The sequence below is a fragment of the Meles meles genome, chromosome 2, assembly GCF_922984935.1.
Source record: "Meles meles chromosome 2, mMelMel3.1 paternal haplotype, whole genome shotgun sequence".
Classification (NCBI taxonomy): domain Eukaryota; kingdom Metazoa; phylum Chordata; class Mammalia; order Carnivora; family Mustelidae; genus Meles; species Meles meles.
Genome location: NC_060067.1, coordinates 142,578,462 through 142,601,405, shown reverse-complemented (window position 1 = coordinate 142,601,405; position 22,944 = coordinate 142,578,462). Strand labels below are relative to the sequence as shown.

Sequence of the window (22,944 nt, the reverse complement as noted above, 5' to 3'; positions counted from 1 at the left end):
GAAAACTTCAAAAATACTTTAGTAATCATGATATCTTAAGAATAAGTATATACAGTCTATGATGTTTCCTGGTCAGAAGGTAAAGGAAAAGGTTAATGGTATGCAGTTTCCAATGGATATCTCTACCACTCTAGTCACCCTCAACCAAGAGAGAGAGAAAGCTCAAGAAACTTTTATAATCTGATGTTTAAAATAAACTTTCTAAGATGATACAATGATCAAAAATAAACTTCACGAGGCGCCTGGGTGGCTCAATGGCTTAAGCCTCTGCCTCCAGCTCAGGTCATGATCCCAGGGTCCTGGTATCAAGCCCCACATCAGGCTCTCTGCTCAGCAGGGAGCCTGCTTCCCCCTCTCTCTGCCTGCTGCTCTGCCTACTTGTGATCTCTCTGTCAAATAAATAAATAAAATCTTTAAAAAAAAATAAAATAAACTTCACTAGTGAAAAGGCACATTTACTTTCACCTTCTAAAAGAGTATCTAATAGATTCAGTAATTTATTACCTTTTGACATTTTAACTTTCAAAAGGTAAAAGAAATCTATCAACTTAGTCAACTAAAAAGAATGATCCAGATGTGTATGATCCAACATAACAGAGATACTTTTAGGAAATCAACACATCTGAGCTCCAGATCAGACAATTCTCAGTAGGCAATACTATCTTAAGCACGTCATCATCTCATAAACATCCATTTGTTCATTAAAAATGGCTGCATAATAATCTCATGATGACTTGCTTCCAGAGTCCCATCTCTTTGCAAACCAGCTCCATTAAGAATGAACTTACTTATAACTGAAGAAAGCCACTCATCATGTAAAAAAGGGGAGAGAGAGAAGGGGAGGGGAAGGAAAAGGTAAGGGAAGGGAAAGGGAGGATGGAGGAAGGAAGGAGGGGTGTAATTAGGAACCACCTAGTTCAGGTTGCTATGTCAGCTTCTGTGTAACACAAAAAAGGTTCAGCATGTGTTTGGAGATAGATAAGCAATTCAATCTGCCCAGTTTGTAGCTTAGCTGAAAGCAAAACCAATACAGCCTTAACGTAGCTAGAAAACCACAATTAAAATATTCCCCAACTGGTGTGATCTAACTTATAGAAATTAAGGTCTAGTTACTTCCTCTCTGCATATTTACACTAAGGTGCAGTGAAATGGTCCCAAAAGAGAAGTGAGGAATTCTGTCTAGAAAAGTGGTATTCTCCCTAAATTACTATCAAAATGGAAAGCCAGTTCAGATTACAACACAACTTCCCTAGGTAAAAGGGCAATCTACCACTAATGCTGTAAGAAAAACAGTCAAGCCAGAGGCACACTTCAGAATCATATTTTCAAAACCATTAGCACTTCTACTTTTTCCAATTAAGCTGACTCTATAGTACAACAAAAAGCCCATTTTTACACTAGCTTCTGCCTAATAAGCAAGATGGTGTCATTACTCCATCTCTTTAAAGCAAGTAGAGAACTATAGTATCCCAGCAAATTAACTGCAAGAGCAGCCAAATCATGCAAAGAGCAAACACAACAGTCATTCCCAAAATTGTTTTTACAGAGAGCAGTTTAGTCAGTCAACTCTGGTGATCAATGATGAGTTATATCAAAAGCAGACTGCCCTTATAGTCATAAAGCAGTGCTTCCAAACCAGATGGAGGGGCAGGGTTTTAAAAAGTTATAGTCGGGGCACCTGGGTGGCTCAGTGGGTTAAAGCCTCTGCCTTCCGCTCAGGTCATGATCCCAGGGTCCTGGGATCGAGCCCCACATCGGGTTCTCCGCTCTGCGGGGAGCCTGCTTCCTCCTCTCTTTCTGCCTGCCTCTCTGCCTAGTTGTGATTTCTGTCAAATAAATAAAACATAAAAAAAAAATTTTTTTTAAGTATAGTCAATTCTACAATAAATACACTAATATTCTTCATACTACAAACTATAGAAAGTAATGCTTTATATATACATGTCCAATAACGCCTCCGGTTTGTGGATAATAATAGGTATGGGTGGGGAAAGACAGAACCTTCTTCCCTATTTATAAAATGGAGGGTAATAATGGTTTCAAAAGGCATTACGGAATGTGAGAAAGAAGGGAATTGGAGGAAAATGGCCAAAGATGCTGACCTATTTCTAAAAGTCAGGTATGAGTTAAGCTATAAACTCTCTATAATAGCATGACTTTAAAATAACTGAGATTCCACCTGGAAACCCTAAATTATCCCAAAATAAAACTATGGTCATAATATGCTACCTTTTAAAAAGAAAGTATACATTATTAGAATAGTTTTATCAAAAAATATTTTAAATTATTTCACTCTCCAGAACATACTCTATGAAATTTATATTTTATCATAAGGCTTTTAATCACTTTGGAGCTAGAATCGCTAATTTCTATAACAAATGGACTCAGAGAAGTCAGAAACCCTCAAGAGTACATCTGCAGATGTACTATACATAAATATATATTATTATTATATATAGCTAAGAGAGATCTTCAACAATTTTCCCCAACTGAACCCTTTCCAAAAAAAATCTTATATTTAAAACATATGAACCATGTTATTAGTGTAAAATTTTTATGAGTTACAGAGTTCATGAGTTATATTTATTTATATAAAGAAAATTAATAACGCAAAATAAGGCTATCTAATAAATATAAAAACATGTCATCGTTGAGTTTTTATCAGTTTCAGCAACTTATTTCTATATTGTTTTGGTTACACTCTATCAAGAAAATCCTGATGCATGAAGATAAGTAGTTGAATGAGAAATTTCTAAAAAATGTATTGGAACTTTTCGATCCAAAGCTAAATCACTAATAATTTCCAAAAACTGTTAACTTATTATAAATGCATGACGCTAAAAACATTCCAAACTTAAAATGAGTACTAATATCACATGTAATAAAATATGCTCAAGATAAGACATATTTACTGATTCATTAACTACACAAATGACCATTAACATTACGGACACCATGCTTGGCATTTTCACCACCATGTACAGCAAAGACGCATGGCAAAACTACTAGAACTGACAACGTGTTGATTCATGGCAATATTGCATAAATAACTGATTTGATTTTATTGACCACACCCAGTCACTTATCTTCAAAGTCTTTCACTTATAGCATTATTGTTTTTTTTTTGCTTGTTGATTCATCTCCTCATTCAGCATCACACCTTTTTTTCCCTACTAAAACTTCCTCCTTCATTAAAAGAGGTATCAGTTTCTAAATACTAAGATGCATATTTGTAACTGAGCTTTGTACTGTGTTGTGAAAGCACAACTGGTGTTGTATGCTCTTAGAGTAATGTCACAAATCCACTGACAGATATTCCAAAGTTCTTTGGGAAATGTGGGTTCAAAACTCTGCACTCTTGCATAGACCATCATGAGAGCTAAGATTTACATAATGTAAAAATGAGAATACCACATCAAGGGAGAAATGAAACCCAACCTTTTCATAGGTATAATAATAGTACTGTGCTTATATATGAAAAAAAAATCTTATTCTTACATCATTCATGCTTAGTATTTAGCAGTTAAGTGGCAGGAAATACAAATGTTAGTTGTTCAATGTGTAACTGAAAGAAGTTTATGTTGTATATGTAAATGTAGATATGAATATAAAGAGAAATATAGATATATAAGGTGAAAAAGTGGCAAAATAGTAACAAAATGTTAACAACTGGTGAGACTAAGAGTACACAAGTGTTCATTGCACTATTTTCTCAACTGTAGATTTAAAAATTTTTAAACAAAAAGGAGAAAATAAAAAATAAACATCAAATGTTTTTAAAAAATAGTTTATAAAATTTGTATAGTATTTGCTGCCACAGAATAGTTTGGAAACCAGTACCATAAAGTTAAGGATATCAAAATTTTTCATTTCTATATTGAAACAATACAGGAACATATACAATACAAAAAAATTTTTGGCTGACAACAAACTAGGAAAATATTTTTGAAATAGACATAAGACTCAAAGGATTAAAATAATAGCCAGATGTGTTCGAAAAAAATTTCAAGAGAAAAAAATGGTAATATATAAACAATTCATAGAAATGATTGCTTTCAAAAACTTACAAAAAGATGTTCAGCCTCACCAATAATAAAGGAAATGCAAATCAAAACAATGAGAATACATTTTTCAGTTAAAAGGTGATCAAAAACAACATCGAGTATTAATAAAGGGGGTAGTGAAATGAATAATATACTTATCCACTGATGATGAAAGTAACACCTAAAGGGCAATTTCACAGTATTTAGTCCATTTTTTAAAAATGCTTATACCCTATTATGCAGCAATTACACATTTTGTTAGCCACCCTAACATTGAAGGAGGTATAACAAGGTTGCCTGTCACAACCTTGCTTCTGACACCAAGGACTTCAAAAAAAAAATTTTTTTTAAAGATTTTATTTATTTATTTGACAGAGAGAGATCACAAGTAGACAGAGAGGCAGGCAGAGAGAGACAGAGGGAAGCAGGCTCCCCTCTGAGCAGAGAGCCCAACGCGGGACCCGATCCCAGGACCCCGAGACTGTGACCTAAGCCGAAGGCAGCGGCTCAACCCACTGAGCCACCCAGGCGCCTCAGGACTTCAAAATTAATCTAGCAATAAGAGAACTGTTAAACATTAAACCATAGTACAACCTTAAAATGGAACACTAAGTTATAATAAATCAGATCTTGGGCCCTAATACGTAAGTATTACTGCGGCAGTGACACCAAATTTCCTAACCAAAATTCATTCTCACCCTCCACAGTTAACAGCATTGTAGCTGGGCTTGTGGCTTCCTTGCAATTACATGTAACTAAATTTTCACCAAAGGAAAATGACTTTTAAAAGTAATGAGTACCCTTCTGTGTTGGGTATTTTAAGAGGGCAAGTATGCAGATTATTTCTCCTTCTTGATATAGCTAGAACTTGAGAATAAAGCACAGCAGGATGATGGACCTAAAAGATGAAAGAAGCCTGAGTCTCCAAATGAGCACATCAAAGAGTTTCACTGACAGTCTGAAAATGTGACAAATTCTCCAATGGTAACCCATTACAACTAGAACTAAAATCTAAATTCCTCAAATTCCTATCCAGGTCATATATAATTTGGTCCTTGCCTTCCTTTTCAAACTCATCTCCAACCCCTGGTTCATGACCTCACTGCCTCCTTTTAATGAGTGTACCAGACTTATTCCTGCAATAGGGCCTTTAAATTTCCAGGAATCCTACTTGAATTGTTCTTTCCCACAAACATTCATAAGGTTCTCTCCATGCCTTTAATCAGATCTTTGTTCAAGTGCCACCTCTTCAGAAAGACAGTTCCTCTAAACCATTCCCCACCAATCCCATCAGAGATCCCACTTGTATCCATACTCAATCCCCTTAATAGGGGCAAATCTAGTCTTGAGGGACCTAAAGTTTCTAAAAATTGGAGGATTTAAAAGGACAAATACAAATTAGAAATGAAAGTGAATACATATTTGAAATGAAAAAAAATCAAAAGAATACTAACAAATACCATGAATATCACACAATCCAGAAAAATAGCATTTATTTTAATTAAATGTCTGAAACACTTCTATTATACAATATTTCCTATATGTTTTGGTTGAGTACTCTTTGCTTGGCTTTTCATATGACAAGATTTTATTAGATTCGCTATACAGAGACCAGGAGGATAATTTAGTCTTTACTCTAGCACAGTTGTTCAAAATTTGTAGAAAATGTGAACTTCAAAACCTATTATCAGAAATGTCATGTAAGTTTTCTAAAGAGTTGACAAATGTGAGGAATCTCTATCAAGCTTCTTTCATATAGAAACTTGAGTTCAAGTTTTCTTGTGCAATAACTAACCCTGTATCTTAAATTTAAGATATTTATTAACCAATCATCAATGCTATTGTTGGTGTGTTATGAGATTTTGTTTTGTTTCGCTAGTTAGAGAATTCGGTTTCAAATACGTAAGTCACTCAGATATCTTTCCAGCATTTTTATACAATTCATTCTTTTTCACTAATTAGATTATCAAAAAACCAAGAGCCTATTCATTATTTCTATTTATAATTTATTTTCCCCCTTAAATGAACTATTGCTTTTGTGTACCAGAACAATTTTATGTCACAATTCACTTCACAACATCAAAATAATTTCTAATTATTCATGGCACTTCTTTAATCATTTTGTTTCATATTCCACTGGTTTTTATGTGAATTTTCTCTTGATTAATAAATGTAACACAGTATGTCCTTAACATACATCCAAATCAGAAGTCTATCATTTCTTATTTGTTTTACTTAAGTGTTCCAATAAGCAGATGAAATTACATATTTTAATTTTATCAAATACAGTATTTCCATTAACATAGAAAAAATATTTGGTGTGTGTACAATTATATATATTATACCATCAGTTATTTTCTACACAGGAGCATTGACATTTTCGAATAAGTGGGATGAAAGCTGAATCTTACAGTTTTAAATATCTGAAAGTGTTTCCACAAACTTGGTTCTGACTCTACATTTCAAACCTAGTTTCTCCTACTCTACTTGCAGTGGCCTCGTACTTCTTGTAATGGCCATTATAGGACACATTCACAGTATAATACTCCCTCTAGCCTTACACATTCCTGTCATGATACCTAGAGACACAAGCCATTACTAGAACACACTCCTACAGTGGGAAGGCTACCAATGATTTAACTATACATGGTAATGATAGATTTCTATCTCAATATACACCCCTACACCCAAATTAAGTGAAATATATTCCCAATTCAGCTTATTTTCGCCAGAACCAAACAAATTACCCGCTAATTATACAAGACCTTCAAATCTGTGTTAAAACATCTTTTCAGACATTTGCCTGGCAATATTCCATAAATGAATAAGAGAAAAATTGGCAAAATCAAAAGAATTATCCACTATTACCAAATAGAATTGTTTTCCGGGAATCTTACATACCATTAAGAGAAGGGGGGGAGACCACTACCAACAAATTTTGGAAAGTGTAAAAGAACATTAGAAATGGATCTCTAATAAAGTACAGAGAATATAATGAGAAAACACCTAAATTCACAATGAGAAGAGTATGTAACAGAAGTAGGATCTGAACCTGCCCAACATCAAAATTTAAGCTCTAATCATTCTGGTTGTCTCAAAAACTGCACAGTAACCTAGACTCACTTTCCTATTACTAAAGGTCTTAAAAGAATGATCCAATGCAGAGCAGACTTAAATAAATGATATATTTAAAGATTTACACTTTTAAAAAACCAGGCTATCCAATTTCATAGTAAGCAATAACGGGACTTTTTTTAAACTTACAGATCACATATTAAGTAACCATTTTTTAAATGTCCCGAATATTTTTCAAATTTGTCTACTGTTAAGACTGTGATTTAAGTTAAAACTATTATAGAGCAAAATTACATACCACAGTTAAGGACAAAAATTTGTTTTTATTATATATAAGGTTGTGTTGAGGTAGTAGTAAATTTATATGAGGATAAGATGGCTTCCACCGGACTTTAAGCTAAACAAAACAAGTTTTCCCTGCCAATGCTATCCTACAACATAGGGCTACAAACACACATGCTATTATAAGAATCCCATAGTACACAACTACAAGAAACTATAGTTTCCTTTAGCATCCAAACAAAAATAATGAAATAAGAAAGAAAAAGAAGTTCAAAACCTAGGTGACATATGGGTGAACAGAAGACTATTATATTAATTTATATATACATTTTTTTAATCACTGTAAAAGAGGATGTATCTCTCCTCATTAATATAACTAACCCAAGACAACTAAATGAAGAATAAAGCTATTATTTTAAAAGAGAAAAAAATCTAATCTAATAACCAGATTACATAAAAGAAATATGGGTTAACCTTTAAGCAGCAATTACTATAAGCAAACCAAAAAAATTTCAGGAAGAATAAAAAAGATTGAACACTATTATCCAACACGACTTAATGGGCAACATTTGCAAAATCCCATAACCTAATCTGCAGAATAAACGCTGTCCATAAACATGTCTTCATAAGTTTTGAAGAACTGATATGACAGTTTATCTTACGACTACAACAAAGTTTAAATTAGAAATCACTAATAAAAGATATAGAGACACAGACCTGTATCCCTGGGGCAAATAATACATTATATGCTAATAAAAATAATTTTTAAAAAAAGATAAAGAGAAAACACAAAATATCTGGGCATTATGCAACAGACTTTTTTTTTTTTTTTAAAGATTTTACTTATTCATCCGAGAGAGAAAGAGAGAGAGAGAGAATGAGCAGGGGAGGGGAAGTGGACAGAGCCAGAGGGAGAAACAGACTTCCTGCTCAGCAGGGAGCGATGCAGGGCTTGATCCCAGAACTCTGGGATTATGACCTGAGCCAAAGGCAGACACTTAACCAACTGAGACCACCAGGTGCCCTAACACACTTTTAAATAACTCACTGGTCAAAGAAGAAATCTAAGAAAAATAAGAATATAAGAATATATTTTTAAACTGAATGATATGAAAATGTAACATTTCAACATTCCTGAGATGCAGCTAAAGAGGTACAAAAAGGGAAATCTATGGTTTTAGCCACTTATCCTAGAAGACAAGAGTGAAATAAGCGTCCCAATTTAAGAAGCTAAAAGGAAGAGAGATTAAATCAAAACTTAGAAGGAAATAAAAAATGAGAATCAATTAAACAGAAAACAAATGAGAGAGAAAATAATTATCTCCAAGAGTTGGTTCTTTGCAAATATAAAGAAATGAATAAGCACCCAGCAAAAAGAAGAAAATAAATTGTTAGCATCAAGAATCAAAGAGTTAATATCACCACCGATCCTACAGCATTAAAAACTAGTAAGCATCTTTTTCTTTTTTAAAGATTTTATTTATTTATTTGACAGAGAGAGATCACAAGCAGGCAGAGAGGCAGGCAGAGAGAGAGGAAGAAGCAGGCTCCCTGCCGAGCAGAGAGCCTGATGTGGGACTCGATCCCAGGACCCTGAGATCGAGTCCCACATCAGGCTCTCTGCCCAGGACCTGAGCCAAAGGCAGCGGCTTAACCCACTGAGCCACCCAGGCACCCAAAAAACTAGTAAGCATCTTATGAAGAACTTTGTGCCAAGAAATTCAACAAAATAAATGAAATAGAAAAGTATTGTGAAAAATGCAAAAATAACAATACTACCAAAGGAAAAACCTGAATTAGCAAATCCAAAACCTTGCTTCAAGAAAATTTTCACTAGTGAAATCTACCAAATATTTAAGAAAACCATATGCCAAGTTTTATATAAACTTTACGTCTGGCATACAAACATAGGCCAGTATTATACAAAACAGAGGAAAAGAGGACACTTTCAGCTTTGACAAAATTTTAGCAAATCAAATCTAGTGATATATAAAAACAATTTGTGCTAGTATGGTACTGGCATAAAACCAGACACATAGATCAATGGAACAGAATAGAGAGCCCAGAAATAGACCCTCAACTCTATGGTCAACTAATCTTCGACAAAGCAGAAAAGAATGTTCAATGGAAAAAAGACATCCTCTTCAATAAATGGTGTTGGGAAAATTGGACAGCCACGTGCAGAAAAATGAAATTGGACCATTTCCTTACACCACACATGAAAATAGACTCGAAATGGATGAAGGACCTCAATGTGAGAAAGGAATCCATCAAAATCCTTGAGAAGAACACAGGCAGCAACCTCTTTGACCTCAGCCACAGCAACTTCTTACTAGGGAACAACGCCAAAGGCAAGGGAAGCAAGGGCAAAAATGAACTAGTGGGATTTCATCAAGATCAAAAGCTTTTGCACAGCAAAGGAAAGAGTTAACAAAACCGAAAGACAACTGACAGAATGGGAGAAGGTATTTGCAAACAACATGTCAGATAAAGGGCTAGTATCCAAAATCTATAAGGAACTTAGCAAACTCAACACCCAAAGAACAAACAATCCAATCAAGAAATGGGCAGAGGACATGAACAGACATTTCTGCAAAGAAGACATCCAGATGGCCAACAGACACATGAAAAAGTGCTCCACATCACTGGGCATCAGGGAGATACAAATCAAAACCACAATGAGATACCACCTCACACCAGTCAGAAAGGCTAAAATTAACAAGTCAGGAAATGACAGATCCTGGTGAGGATGTGGAGAAAGGGGAACCCTCCTACACTGCTGGTGGGAATGCAAGCTGGTGCAACCACTCTGGAAAACAGTATGGAGCTTCCTCAAAAAGTTGAAAATAGAGCTACCTTATGACCCAGCAATTGCACTACTGGGTATTTACCCTAAAGATACAAACGTAGTGATCCGAAGGGGCACATGCACCCAAATGTTTATAGCAGCAATGTCCACAAGAGCCAAACTATGGAAAGAACCTAGATGTCCATCAACAGACGAATGGATAAAGAAAATGTGGTATTATAGACAATGGAATACTATGCAGCCATCAAAAGAAATGAAATCTTGCCATTTGCGATGACGTGGATGGAACTAGAGGGTATTATGCTTAGCGAAATAAGTCAATCGGAGAAAGACAACTATCCTATGATCTCCCTGATATGAGGAAGTGGAGATGCAACGGGGAGGGGGGTTAAGGGGGTAGGAAAAGAATAAACGAAACAGGGTGGTATCGGGAGGGAGACAAACCAAAAGAGACTCTTAGTGTCACAAAACAAACTGAGGGTGGCCAGGGGGAAAGGTATAGGGAGAGGGTGGTGGGGTTATGGACATTGGGGAGGGTATGTGCTATGGTGAGTGCTGTGAAGTGTGTAAACCTGGCGATTCACAGACCTGTACCCCTGGGGCTAATAATACATTATATGTTTATAAAAAAATTAAAAAATAAAAAAAAAACAATGTGTCCTAACAAAGCAGAGTTTACCTAAGAATGTAGAATTAACATGAAAAATACTTAGCGTAATTCAGAGTGATAGCTTAAAAGAAAAAAACTAAATATTAATGGCAATAAATGTACAGCAGCCAGTGACAAAAATCAAATACCATTAACGATTAAGAACAGACAAACAAAACCACTCAGTAAAGAACTTCCTCAACCAAATGAGGGTATCTATGAAAGTCCTATGGCTAGTAACAGATTTAAGAGTGAAATATTGTCTCCCTAAGTTTGGGAACATGGCAATAACGCTGTTCTCATTATTTATACTCCTTATTATACTGCAGAAATTTAACATAAAAAGGTAAGAGAAAGAAGATCAAAAAAAGGTAAAACTGTTTCTGTTCATATGATTGTTTAAGTAGGAAATCCTAAGAAATCTAACCCCAAAAGGTACTATAAACAGGAAATAACAAGCGTTGGTGAGGATATAAAGAAACTGAAACCCCTGTAAACTAGTGGTAGTAAAACACAATGGTGAAGCCACTCTGGAGAACAGTCTGGCAGTTTCTCAAAAAGCTAAACATAGAATTCTACCACATGACCCAGTAATTCTATTTCTTTTTTTTTTTTTAATTTAAGATTTTATTTATTTATTTATTTGTCAGAGAGAGAGAGAGAGAGAAAAAGAGAGAGAGAGAGAGGCAGAGCAGACAAGCAGGCAGAGCGGCAGGCAGAGACAGAGAGAGAAGCAGGCTCCCTGCTGAGCAAGGAGCCCAATACGGGACTCGATCCCAGGACCCTGGGATCATGACCTGAGCCAAAGGCAGCGGCTTAAACTGAGCCACCCAGGCATCCCCCATTTCTACATACATACCCAGAAGAATGGAAAAGAGGACTTGGATACGTGTACACCAATGTTCATCGCAGCGTTATTCACAAAAGCCAAAAGGGGAAGCAACTATTAAAACATTTCCCCCAAAAGGGGGAAACAACCATTAAACACTTTGTTTAAATAAACAAAATGTGGAATATTATCCAGCCATAGCAAGATATTAAATTCTGATACATGCTACAACACAGATGAACTTTGAAAGCTTTATGCCAAGTGAAAAGCCAGACATGAAAGGACAAATACTGGATGATTCCTCTTATATGAAATGTCTAGAACAGACCAAGTCATATAGGTAGAAAGTAGATGAGATATTACCAGGGCCTGGGAGAGGGGCAAGTGAGGAATTATGGCTTAATTAGTATAGAGTTCAGTATTTCTTACCACTTTACAAAAATAAAAACTGCCATATAGGGCGCCTGGGTGGCTCAGTGGGTTAAGCCGCTGCCTTCGGCTCAGGTCATGATCTCAGGGTCCTGGGATCGAGTCCCACATCGGGCTCTCTGCTCGGCGGGGAGCCTGCTTCCCTCTCTCTCTCTCTGCCTGCCTCTCTGCCTACTTGTGATCTCCTGTCTCTCGCTGTCAAATAAATAAATAAAAATAAAAAAATAAAAAAAAAAACTGCCATATATTACCAAAAACAATTATAACCTAAAAAAGATAACCTAAATAAAAGATAAACCATATTCATAAGCCTGAATATTAAATATTAATGTCAATTTGTCATGTCTTATTATGACATGCTATCCTGAATATTATATAATAGGTCAATTCTCAAAATCGTGAGAAGACACCAAAGAAGACTCTCAAATTGCCAACACACAAAAAAATGCTCAATATTAACATCAGAGAAATATAAATTGAGCCAGAAATACCCCAACTTTGGGCTATTATTTTCATATATGTTTTAAACTGAACAATACACAGTTTTTGCTTTAATCATAGGTAATTTTTTAATTAATAAAAGTGTGTACAGTTTTTATAACTACCTACATATTCACCTTTTTTAATGTTGACTCCTTACTGTACATGGCCTTCGTAATCTGGTGCCATTTCCCTCAAACTAATGAACTTCCTTTAGAACTGCTTGTAATGCCAAAAAAATTCCATCAGTTTTTACCTCTTCAATGGTTCTCTTGCTTCTAGAATTTCCCTCAGTATACTCTAGTATATAGCTTGGCTAGCCCTAATTTCTATCCTCTGCCACTGAACTGCAAGAGGCTGGGATGCACCCAAAGCCAAGAAAGCTACACAGTGCAGTTGCAGGCTTATCTGGCTTCTGCCTCATTTTGGTCATTTTCTGCTGCTTTCAAACAGTTGGAAGTTTTTCTTTCAATATTTACCCAGATTTTATAACTGTTATCTGAAGGATGATTCACTCAACTACTTCAGTGGTATTACTGCATCATAACCAGATGTCAGAATCTCAAAATTCTATCAGTGTTTAGTGAAAAACTTCTCACAACCTTGATTTTCTTTCCTACCTCAAAATTAGAACATTCGTTTAATCATGTAAGAATTTGAAGTACTCCTACCTTCTTCTAGTCTTTTTTCCCTTAACTCACATAGTACACAGACAGTAATTTCTTATCCATCATACTGCTTTTATCACTAGAAACAATGTTTTCTGTGAAAACCAGGAAACGTGTAATCAGGAGCCTAATTTTAATTTTCAACTCCACCACAATCTGTGAAACCATAAGCAAATCACAATCTCTGTGATCCCTATTTCTACCATCTACAAATGAGAATATCATCTACCTCATTAGTTAAACTTAGGGTAAAAATATTATAATTAAAAATATATATATAATCATTAATGTTAACAAGTATAGACAAGAACTGGTCAAAAGGGGCGCCTGGGTGGCTCAGTGGGTTAAAGCCTCTGCCTTCGGCTCAGGTCATGATCTCGGGGTCCTGGTATCAAGCCCCACGTCGGGCTCTCTGCTCAGCGGGGAGCCTGCTTTCTCCTCTCTCTCTCTGCCTGACTCTCTGCCTACTTGTGATCTCTGTCTGTCAAATAAATAAATAAAATATTTTTAAAAAGAAAAGAAAAAAAAAGAACTGGTCAAAGATGTTATAGACTCTGTGACATGAGAATAGGTGAATGGTTAAAATCATTATATTAAAAAAAAACAGACTGGGACACTCAGATAATGAGCTCATTCACTAAGTCAAAAAAGCATTTACTAAGTTCTAACCATATATCAAACATTTTCAAGGCAAATTTTTCAGTATGAGAAATAATAATTTTGACATAATAACTGAGGCAAAACAGGTAATGAAGAAATACATGGCCTTCGTGAGTCATTACAAATCTGTGATAATTTATATAACAAAAACAGAGACCATCTCCTAGCAAGGATATGTAATACGGAGGAGCAAGGAGCAAAGCTTCAACCCAGTTTATGCTTAAGAGGTATATAAAAGAAAAAACCAGTAACAAAAAACATAATAATAATGTAGTCGGAGATATCACAGAAAAACCATAAAGTACAAAAACAAAAAAAAACAAAAAAACAAAAAAAAACCATAAAGTACAGTATTACAGAAGACAAAGGAGAAGAGAATGTTAAAAAGAAGCAAAATACCAAGTACTGAAAAGGAGTAGGATAGATTACAGATTTAGCAACTGGAACTGCCTTAACCTGGGGATAATATGAAGCACGTTTTGAAAGATTTTATTTACTTGAGAGAGAGACAGACAGAGACAGCAACAGAGAGCACAAACAGGGAGTAAAGGGAGAAACAGGCTCCCCACCGAGCAGGGAACCTGATGATGCAGGGCTAGATCCCAGGACCCTGGGATCAGGACCTGAGCCAAAGGCAGATGTTTAACCTACTGAGCCACCCAGGTGCCCGAACATAACGCATTTTAACATCAGCCTAACTAATGTCTATCTACCTGGTAAGGTAAGAAAAGAAGATTACTTTTACTTGAGGAAACAGAATGCTAGTAGAAACAACAGTCAAACTGCAGAAGGTAGTTGAAAAAGAATTGATAAACTGGACACCTAGAGTCAATATGAATCAAATAAGCTCAGTGATAATGGGAAAGCCAGGGAAAAAGTATAAGTGACTATAAGACAGAGAACCCAGCATGGAACAAAGTAAAGAGAGAAACAGAAAACAGCAAGGCTCAAGTGAAAGAAAGAAGGGATAAAATTAAGAATATAGATGTTAGCCTTTGAAATAAATGAAAATATTGTGTTCTTTGAATAAAGACAGACTGAGGAAAGAAAGTATAAAATATGAAATGAGAAAAGAATGAGGAAAACAGAAATACGACTCGTCTTTTGAGGACAGTGGAAAGGTTCCAAATAACGAATACGTAAAATGAAACAGAAGATCAAAATGAGAAAAGGATTATCAGAAAGCACTGAGGCTAAAGCTAGGGGAAAAGTATTGATTTATACCAGAAAGCTGCAAACACAGTAATAGGGTAGAACTCTAGCAAATCAAGGTAGTCCATGAACAGGGAACAAAACAAAAGAAATGAATGGTTGCAATTATTTCAGGTAATACACTGGGAAATTTGTGAAGAAAGGCCAGGAGAATGGAAACCTTGTATTCATAAGAATATAACTGAGATGACGATTAGATTAAAGGTGGATTACTCTGGATCAAGTTTTTCATTTAAAAAGAGGTAAATTCCAAAGGAAAAAGCTTTTAGGAAAACTTCCTTGTATAATGTTACTACATAAATTGTACTGGGAGAAAAGGGAGTCAAATACTACTATGTAATGGTTTTCAGAAATTTGTACAAAAATAACCTGCCATTTAGAATAATCCAAGTCCATTTCAGCTTTCCTCAGTAGTATTAGTAAATAGTGAAAGACCCTTCTGATAAAGAATAATTTAATTCTTCTATCCATACAACCCTACCCAAGGTGTATTATGAATTACATCAGCAGAATAGCAAACTCTAAGACATGGGCTGAGAATCTGCTACCGATAAAATAAAGTAGCCCCCACTGACTTTAGTGACAAATTAGTGGTTTAACTAATTTACCCAATTACCCAATCCTTAGGATTACCCAATCCTTACTCTTGTAAGAGAAAGGGGTCTCTACTAATATTAAATCCCCAATTCAAATACAAATACTTAAAGAATATATATACTTTGGGGCGCCTGCGTGGCTCAGTGGGTTAAAGCCTCTGCCTTTCGCTCAGGTCATGATCCTAGGGTCCTGGGATCGAGCCCCGCATTGGGCTCTCTGCTTGGCAGGGAGCCTGCTTCCTCCTCTCTCTCTCTCTATGCCTGCCTCTCTCCCTACTTGTGATCTCTATCTGTCAAATAAATAAATAAAATCTTTTAAAAAAAAAAAAAAAAGAATATATATTCTTTTATGTTAGTAAGCATATAGCTTAAGAGAAGGAACATATACTGCATGAAAACCATTTTACCTTAATTCAGCCATAAATAGGTTATCAAAATCATCTTAATTACCACATTCAACATATACAGTAGAAGGAAGTAACTCTCAACTAAATCTTTTCATTTTTTATTACAACAGAAAATATAACACCATCAGGAATGAGGTATGTCAGTTTTTACTTCCTTTTGCATTACAAAATGTCCATGGATGGTATAACAAAAACCATAAAAATATCAACGTGAAATATATTACCCACCCAATGGACACTTGATTGTTAACAAATGGTTTAAAATGATTTAAAAACAAATATAAAGATGAATATCAATAACCTTAGCTCTATAAAATTTCATAAAAATAGACTTTAGATTATCTGAAGTTAATACAAAAGTATTAGATAATATGAATAATAAAAACTAAACTAAATTTCTCTAAAAAAATATATACTTATTATAGCGTATCATAATCCCTTGTCCTTAACACAGAAAACCAAGGCTACTAAGAGTGGTGATATTCCATTGTTAAATGACATTTCTCTATAAACCTACATTAGACAAGACTATAGAACAATTCATTCTGAAATATGCCTTCAATTGATAAAAGCTGCACAATGATAAAAAATAAGGAACTAAAACTGTCCATAAAAATCAAGAAGACAGGGGTGCCTAGGTGGCTCAGTGGGTTAAAGCCTCTGCTTTCAGCTCAGGTCATGATCCCAGGGTCCTGAGAGCCTGCTTCCCCCTCTCGCTCTGCCTGCCTCTCTGCCTATTTGTGATCTCTGTCTGTCAAATAAATAAATAAAATTTTAAAAAAAATCAAGAAGACACATATCTAAGTAAAGCAGAGGAGAAAAATATACATATTTCACATGTAAGTTTACACATACATCAAAATACTACTGCCTGCAAATACCCTGCACAAGACTAAAACCAGTAAGAGTCTCAAAATCTATTCTCTCTTCACAGAAAGATAAAAAGAACTCTAATACTGTTAACCTAGAAGGCAATGGTTTATTAAGCTTTGACATCAAATACACATTAAGTGCCATGATAAACTAAAGTATTACCCAAGCCAAAAAACTAAACATGAATTCACAAGACTAATATCAATGAATATATCACACACAGTTAACATTTTCACAGTAACACATGGAATCAAAATAAAACATTTTGCTTTAAAAAACTAGATAAGGAATTGAAGCACAAATAAAAGATAATTGCTTCCTTTGGGCTTTAGCTGTCAAACATAAAAAATGCCAATACTTCACAGTCCTGCGATAATTAAAATTTTGTCACAGACTTACACTAATTTAAAAATATATTTGCGGGGTGCCTGGGTGGCTCAGTAGGTTAAGCATCTGCCTTCACCTCAGGTCATGATCCCAGAGTCCTGGGTTGGAGCCCCACATCTGGCTCCCTGCTCAACGGAGAGTCTGCTTCTCCCTCTGCCCTTTACTCTGCTCATGCTCTCCCTCTCTCTCATTCTCTCCCTCTCAAATAACTAAAATCTTTTTTTAAAATACATTTGCAATATGACACTAACAGCACAAGCAACCACGACAACAACAAATATAGATGATTGAACATCATCAAAATTAAGAACATTTTTGCTTCAAAAGACATCAGAAATAAAGTGAATAGACAATCCACATAATGGGAGGAAATAGTTACAAATCATGTATCTCATAAGGGAACAGTCTTCAGAATATATAAAGAATGCTTACAATTCAGCAATAAAAAGATAACCTGATTAAAAAATGGGCAAAAGATTTGAACAAACACTTCTCCAAAGAACATCCGTAAATGGTTAATAAGCACATGAAGTAATGTTCATCTTTAGTCATTATAGAAATGAAAATCAAAACCACAATGAAATACCACTTTACACGCATTAGTATAACTAAAACACAAAAAAGCCTAACAATAACAAGAGTCTGCAAAGATGCGGGTAAGCTGGAACCCTCATCTCCTGTTGGTAGGATTATAAAATAGTGCACCCACTTTGACAGTTCCTCAGAGTTAAACAGAAAGGTATCACATTACCCTGCAATCCCACGCCTATAAGCATATATCTAAAAGAAAAACAAAAATCCACACAAAAACTTAAGCAAAAATGTTCACTGCAGAAGCATTCCTAATAGTCAAAAAGTAGATACAACCCATCAACTGATGAATGGATACACAAAATGTGGTATATAATGGAATGTTTTTTCCATAAAAATGAATAATACAGGCTATAACATGGATGAACCTTATGTTACGTGAAAGCAGCCACATATAATGCTTCCATATATATGAAATGCCCAGAATAGACAAATCCACAGAAATCGAAAATATATTGGTGGTTGCCTGGAGGCAAAGCAGGGGGTGGGGAAGGTCAGGGAATTTTGTTTAAAGGGAAATTTGTTTAAAGGGAATTAGGGAGAGACTGCTAGTGGACAAAAGGGTGGATGGAAGTATCCTAAAATTAGATGATAGTGACAGTTGTACATCTCTGAGTATACTAAAAACCATTAAATTGTACATTTCGGGATGAATTTTCTGGTATGTAAAGTGCATTCCAATAAGGCAAATTCTTTTTAGCAAATTCTTTTTAGTAAAATTGAAATATATGACATAAGCTTGTACAATGCAAAGATGACTGCTTCCCTCAAACTAATTCAAATATATGCATCAATGGGGGAAAAATTATGTAAAAAATTAATATATCTCCAGAAATCAGTTACCATGTTTTAAGATAGTAAAATTTGAGATTTTTTCACATCATTTGCTTCTTAAAATGTTACATTTATTATAGATATACAGTAAGCTGAATAGTTATAATTGTTCAATATTTAAACATCAACTGTGATTATTACAGAACTTTAGAAACACAATTTGGTTAAATATTTATTTTTCAAACACATCAAAAAGCATAATAAAAGAAATCAATGTTCATTATTAAATATTTCTTCATGTATGTATGAAATTCCATTAGCTAATCAAATAAATGTATTCATCCTTAATATTTCACTAACTACATTAAAACAATTAAAAAACTATGTCACTTGATAAACCAATGTTTTTACACTGCTGAAGTATATTTAATAATTTTTCAATCTATCACTATTAATTATTAATCTATACAGTCACCACAGTCTAAAATACAATGTAGTTAAAGTAAAACACATTCTAGGATTAACTGTCTACTTTCCAGTCAAAATTTAAAAGTAAAAGCTTTATCTAATGAAAGCATAAGTTTATGAAATTCTTCATATTATGTTATTACAAAGAAAACGGAGGAACACAAATAGAAAATATCTTAGGGCCTTACCAGAGTACTGGTCTTCATGTTGACTTACTGTGGTGAACAGGACCTAATGTAAGGAGGAGTCAAGTAATGGATGGCTAAAGAAATCTACTATTAACAACTAATAGAAAACTGCTACAAAAATCTTACATGAGGATAATTCTGTTTCATTTACCAAAGTATTAGCATTCCTGCCCACTAAAACTACTACTTTCTTTTTTAGTCTTTTAATACTTATATTGCACACAGAAAGAATTTTCTAAATATGATGTGTACAAAGAATCAGAAGGGGATCAGAATAAGTTCAAAGAAATTCCAGTACCAGGTAAAAATTAAAAGAAATATGAATCATATTTGTAATTTACACAGGCTCTTGTAAACAACATTAAAGTAACATACATGCAAACTTAAATAACATGTAAAATACTTAACACTGAGAGTATGTACTTACCTAATACTTAGATAGCCCTTTGAAAATCCCCCTGGTGGTTGAGACTACCTAAATAAGAAAAAAAAAAAAAAAAGAAGAAGAAGAAATAGTTTTTCCACTTCAGAAGTTACTCCTACTCTATAAAATATACCCAAGAATCCAACTTATATGAGAATAATTTGGTTTTTCTACAACACTCACATGTTTTCTACAACAAATCACATGCTGAAACTTTGGTACATGATAAATATAAAACATTTTTTCTTAATCTGACAAATAATTTAAATTTCATATGTAATACATAGAAAAGCTAATGAATTATCAAGATATTGGTAGAGTTTACTAGACTACAAAGAATGAGCTCTATAACAAATCAAATTTTAAAAATTATAGACCATGACAACAGCAAACTAACAACATTTCAGAGAAGCACTCATATGTTAAATTCTTCCTAACTATCAACATAAAATGTCATATACTACATTCTAGTATCTGTAGTTACCACCTTGGAAGTAGTACCTAAACAATCTAACTACAGAGTTAAAGTACTAGACACTGAAGTGGAAAAATTCTTTACAAAGTATTCATTCTATTATTTTTTAAAGATTTTATTTATTTATTGTCAGAGAGAGAGAGAGAACACGCGTGAGCACAATGCGGGGAGCGGCAAGCAGAGGGAGAAGCAGGCTCCCCTTGCTGAGCAAGAAGCCCAATGTGGGACTTGATCCCAGAACCCTGGGATGACCTGAACCAAAGGCAGATGTTTAACCAACTGAGCCATCCAGGCTCCCCTCATTCTATTTTTTTTTTTAATTAACATAAGAAGCATTTTAAAATCAACTTAAGGTTAGTAGAAAAAAATTAAAATGTTTTATCAAGGGGCACCTGGGTGACTCAGTGGGTTAAAGCCTCTGCCTTCGGCTCAGGTCATGATCCCAGGATCCTGGGATCGAGCCCCACATCGGGCTCTCTGCTCAGCAGAGAGCTTGCTTTCCCCTCTCTCTCTGTCTGTTGCTTTGCCTATTTGTGGTCTCTCTCTGTCAAATGAATAAATAAAAAAAAAATATTTAAAATGTTTTATCCATAATAAAAGCAAATATATAAACTAATTTTACCATTTACAAAAGTTATTTGTAAATAATTTTATAATAAATATAGTATATACCCTTTCAGTCAAGTGTCAAGTCAAAAGAGCCTTCAAAACAAAGTTCAAAAATGCAAGAAAAAAAGCACTAAATATTATAGAGCTACTATTGTTTGCCAGGCACATTGCTCAGGGCTTGAAAAAACTTAAAACACACTTTTCTTTAATAACCTCATTTATTCCCCATTTTACAGATCAAAGAAAAAAAAAACAAGCCTTGTAGAAATTAAGTTGCCTACTCAGAGATATAGCAGCTGCCTTTGCACAAACCAATGTCTTTAAGGCATGGTACTATGACTCTTCAAAAACTAAACAAAACTGGGGCACCTACCTGGCTCAGTTGGTAGAGAATGCAACTCTTGATCTCAGAGTTGCAAGTTCAAGCCCCACATTAAGTGTGGAGCCTACTTTGGGTGGGGGGGAGACAAGATATAGTATTACATAAAACTAGGGGCATCTGGCTGGCTCAGTCAGTTAAGTGTCTGCCTTCAGCGCAGGTCATGATCCCAGGGTCCTGAAACCCAGCCTTGCATCAGCTCCATGCCTGATGGGGAGTCTGCTTGTCCCGTTCCCTCTGCCCCTCACCCACTGCTCGTGCTCATATTCTTGCTTTCTCTCTCAAATAAATAAAACCTTTAAAATATATTTAGATATATAATATAAACTTAGACTGCTTCCTTTAGAGTGAGGGAAAGTGTCAAAGAGACAGAAAGAACAGCAGAGGGAATACAGTCAGTAAGACTGTAATAGATTTTGTATGGTAAAAGATGGTAACCACATTTATCATGGACAACATCTCATAACATATAATTGTCAAATTGTGATCTTGTACACCTAAAACTAATATAATATGTCAGCTATACTTCAATTAAAAATAAAAAATTGGGGGGACAGCAGCTGGCTCAATTGGTAGACCATGCAACTGTTGATCTTGGGGTTGTAAGTTCAAGCTTACATAGAGCTTTCTTAAAGAAAATAAATTAATTAAAATAAAAAATAAAACGTGGAGTTATTTTTAGATTTTTTTAATAAATAACTTCTAAAAATTTTAAAGCCAATAACATTTTGAAGAAAAGCCTTACAAATAAATATTTCTACATAGCTAAAAAATTTTAGGTTGAGGGGCGCCTGGGTGGCTCAGTGGGTTAAGCCTCTGCCTTCGGCTTAGGTCATGATCTCAGGGTCCTGGGATCAAGCCCCGCATCAGGCTCTCTGCTCAGCAGGGAGCCTGCTTCCCCCTCTCTCTCTGCCTGCCTCTGCCTACTTCTGATCTCTCTCTCTCTGTCAAATAAATAAAATCTTTAAAAAAAAAAAAAAAATTTTAGGTTGAAATTTACAATGGTACCTTTCTTATTCAAAATATTAACAGTCCTATCTCTCATCCATTTCTCCATTGTATTTACCTAATTAATTTAATCTAACCAACTTCTACTCCTCTCTTTAAATATCATTATTTGATCAAATTTGAAAATTTTTATCTTGATGGAAACCCACTTTATCAGTCACAACAACCTATTTGTCTTGAGCAGCTGCATTTTTGTTGGTGTATGAGTCTTTAAGACAATGTTCAAAGGAATAGAATGGTACAGGCTCCAAAAGTTCAGTTTCTTGAACAATTCCCAGAGGCAGAGCTTCCTTTGGACAAACTTAACTTTAGATGACTCCTCAAAACCCTACAATAACCTTTCTCAGTCTTGCGTTTTTATTCCCTAGTGGACTCCTCCAAGCCTCCAATCAATCAGAAATTATCATCAGGTTTCTACTAGAAGGTAGCTGGCCATGCAGGTACAGTTCTGAGACATAAGGTGCACAGGGAATCTTTTCACAAAACTGATTTTTTTTTACATCAGTCTAACCATCTACCCAGCCCCAAGCCAGACACCTGCTTCTTCTAATCCAGGTACTTAGCTTTCTAAATGGTATTCACCAGGTCAGTCACCAAGAATAATGTAAAACTAACCATTACCACTTTGG

General features: G+C 34.9%; 1 protein-coding gene across 4 annotated transcripts in view; it reads right to left on the bottom strand.

Annotated features, from left to right (window-relative positions):
- The window catches only part of FBXW7 (F-box and WD repeat domain containing 7), a 230,013-nt gene that overhangs the window by 141,734 nt on the left and 65,335 nt on the right, over positions 1–22,944 (bottom strand). The window contains exon 2 of one of the 4 annotated variants that reach the window (XM_045995240.1): positions 19,848–19,891. The exons of 1 other annotated variant lie outside the window; for it this stretch is intronic. Coding sequence is in view for 1 of the 3 variants with exons in the window: in XM_045995223.1 (XP_045851179.1) it covers positions 19,421–19,438 (18 nt within the window). In the remaining 2 variants the exon portion in view is untranslated. Of the gene's footprint in view, positions 1–19,420; positions 19,440–19,847; positions 19,896–22,944 lie in introns of those variants that run through there. 2 more of the 4 variants (XM_045995232.1, XM_045995223.1) reach the window with 2 other exon arrangements.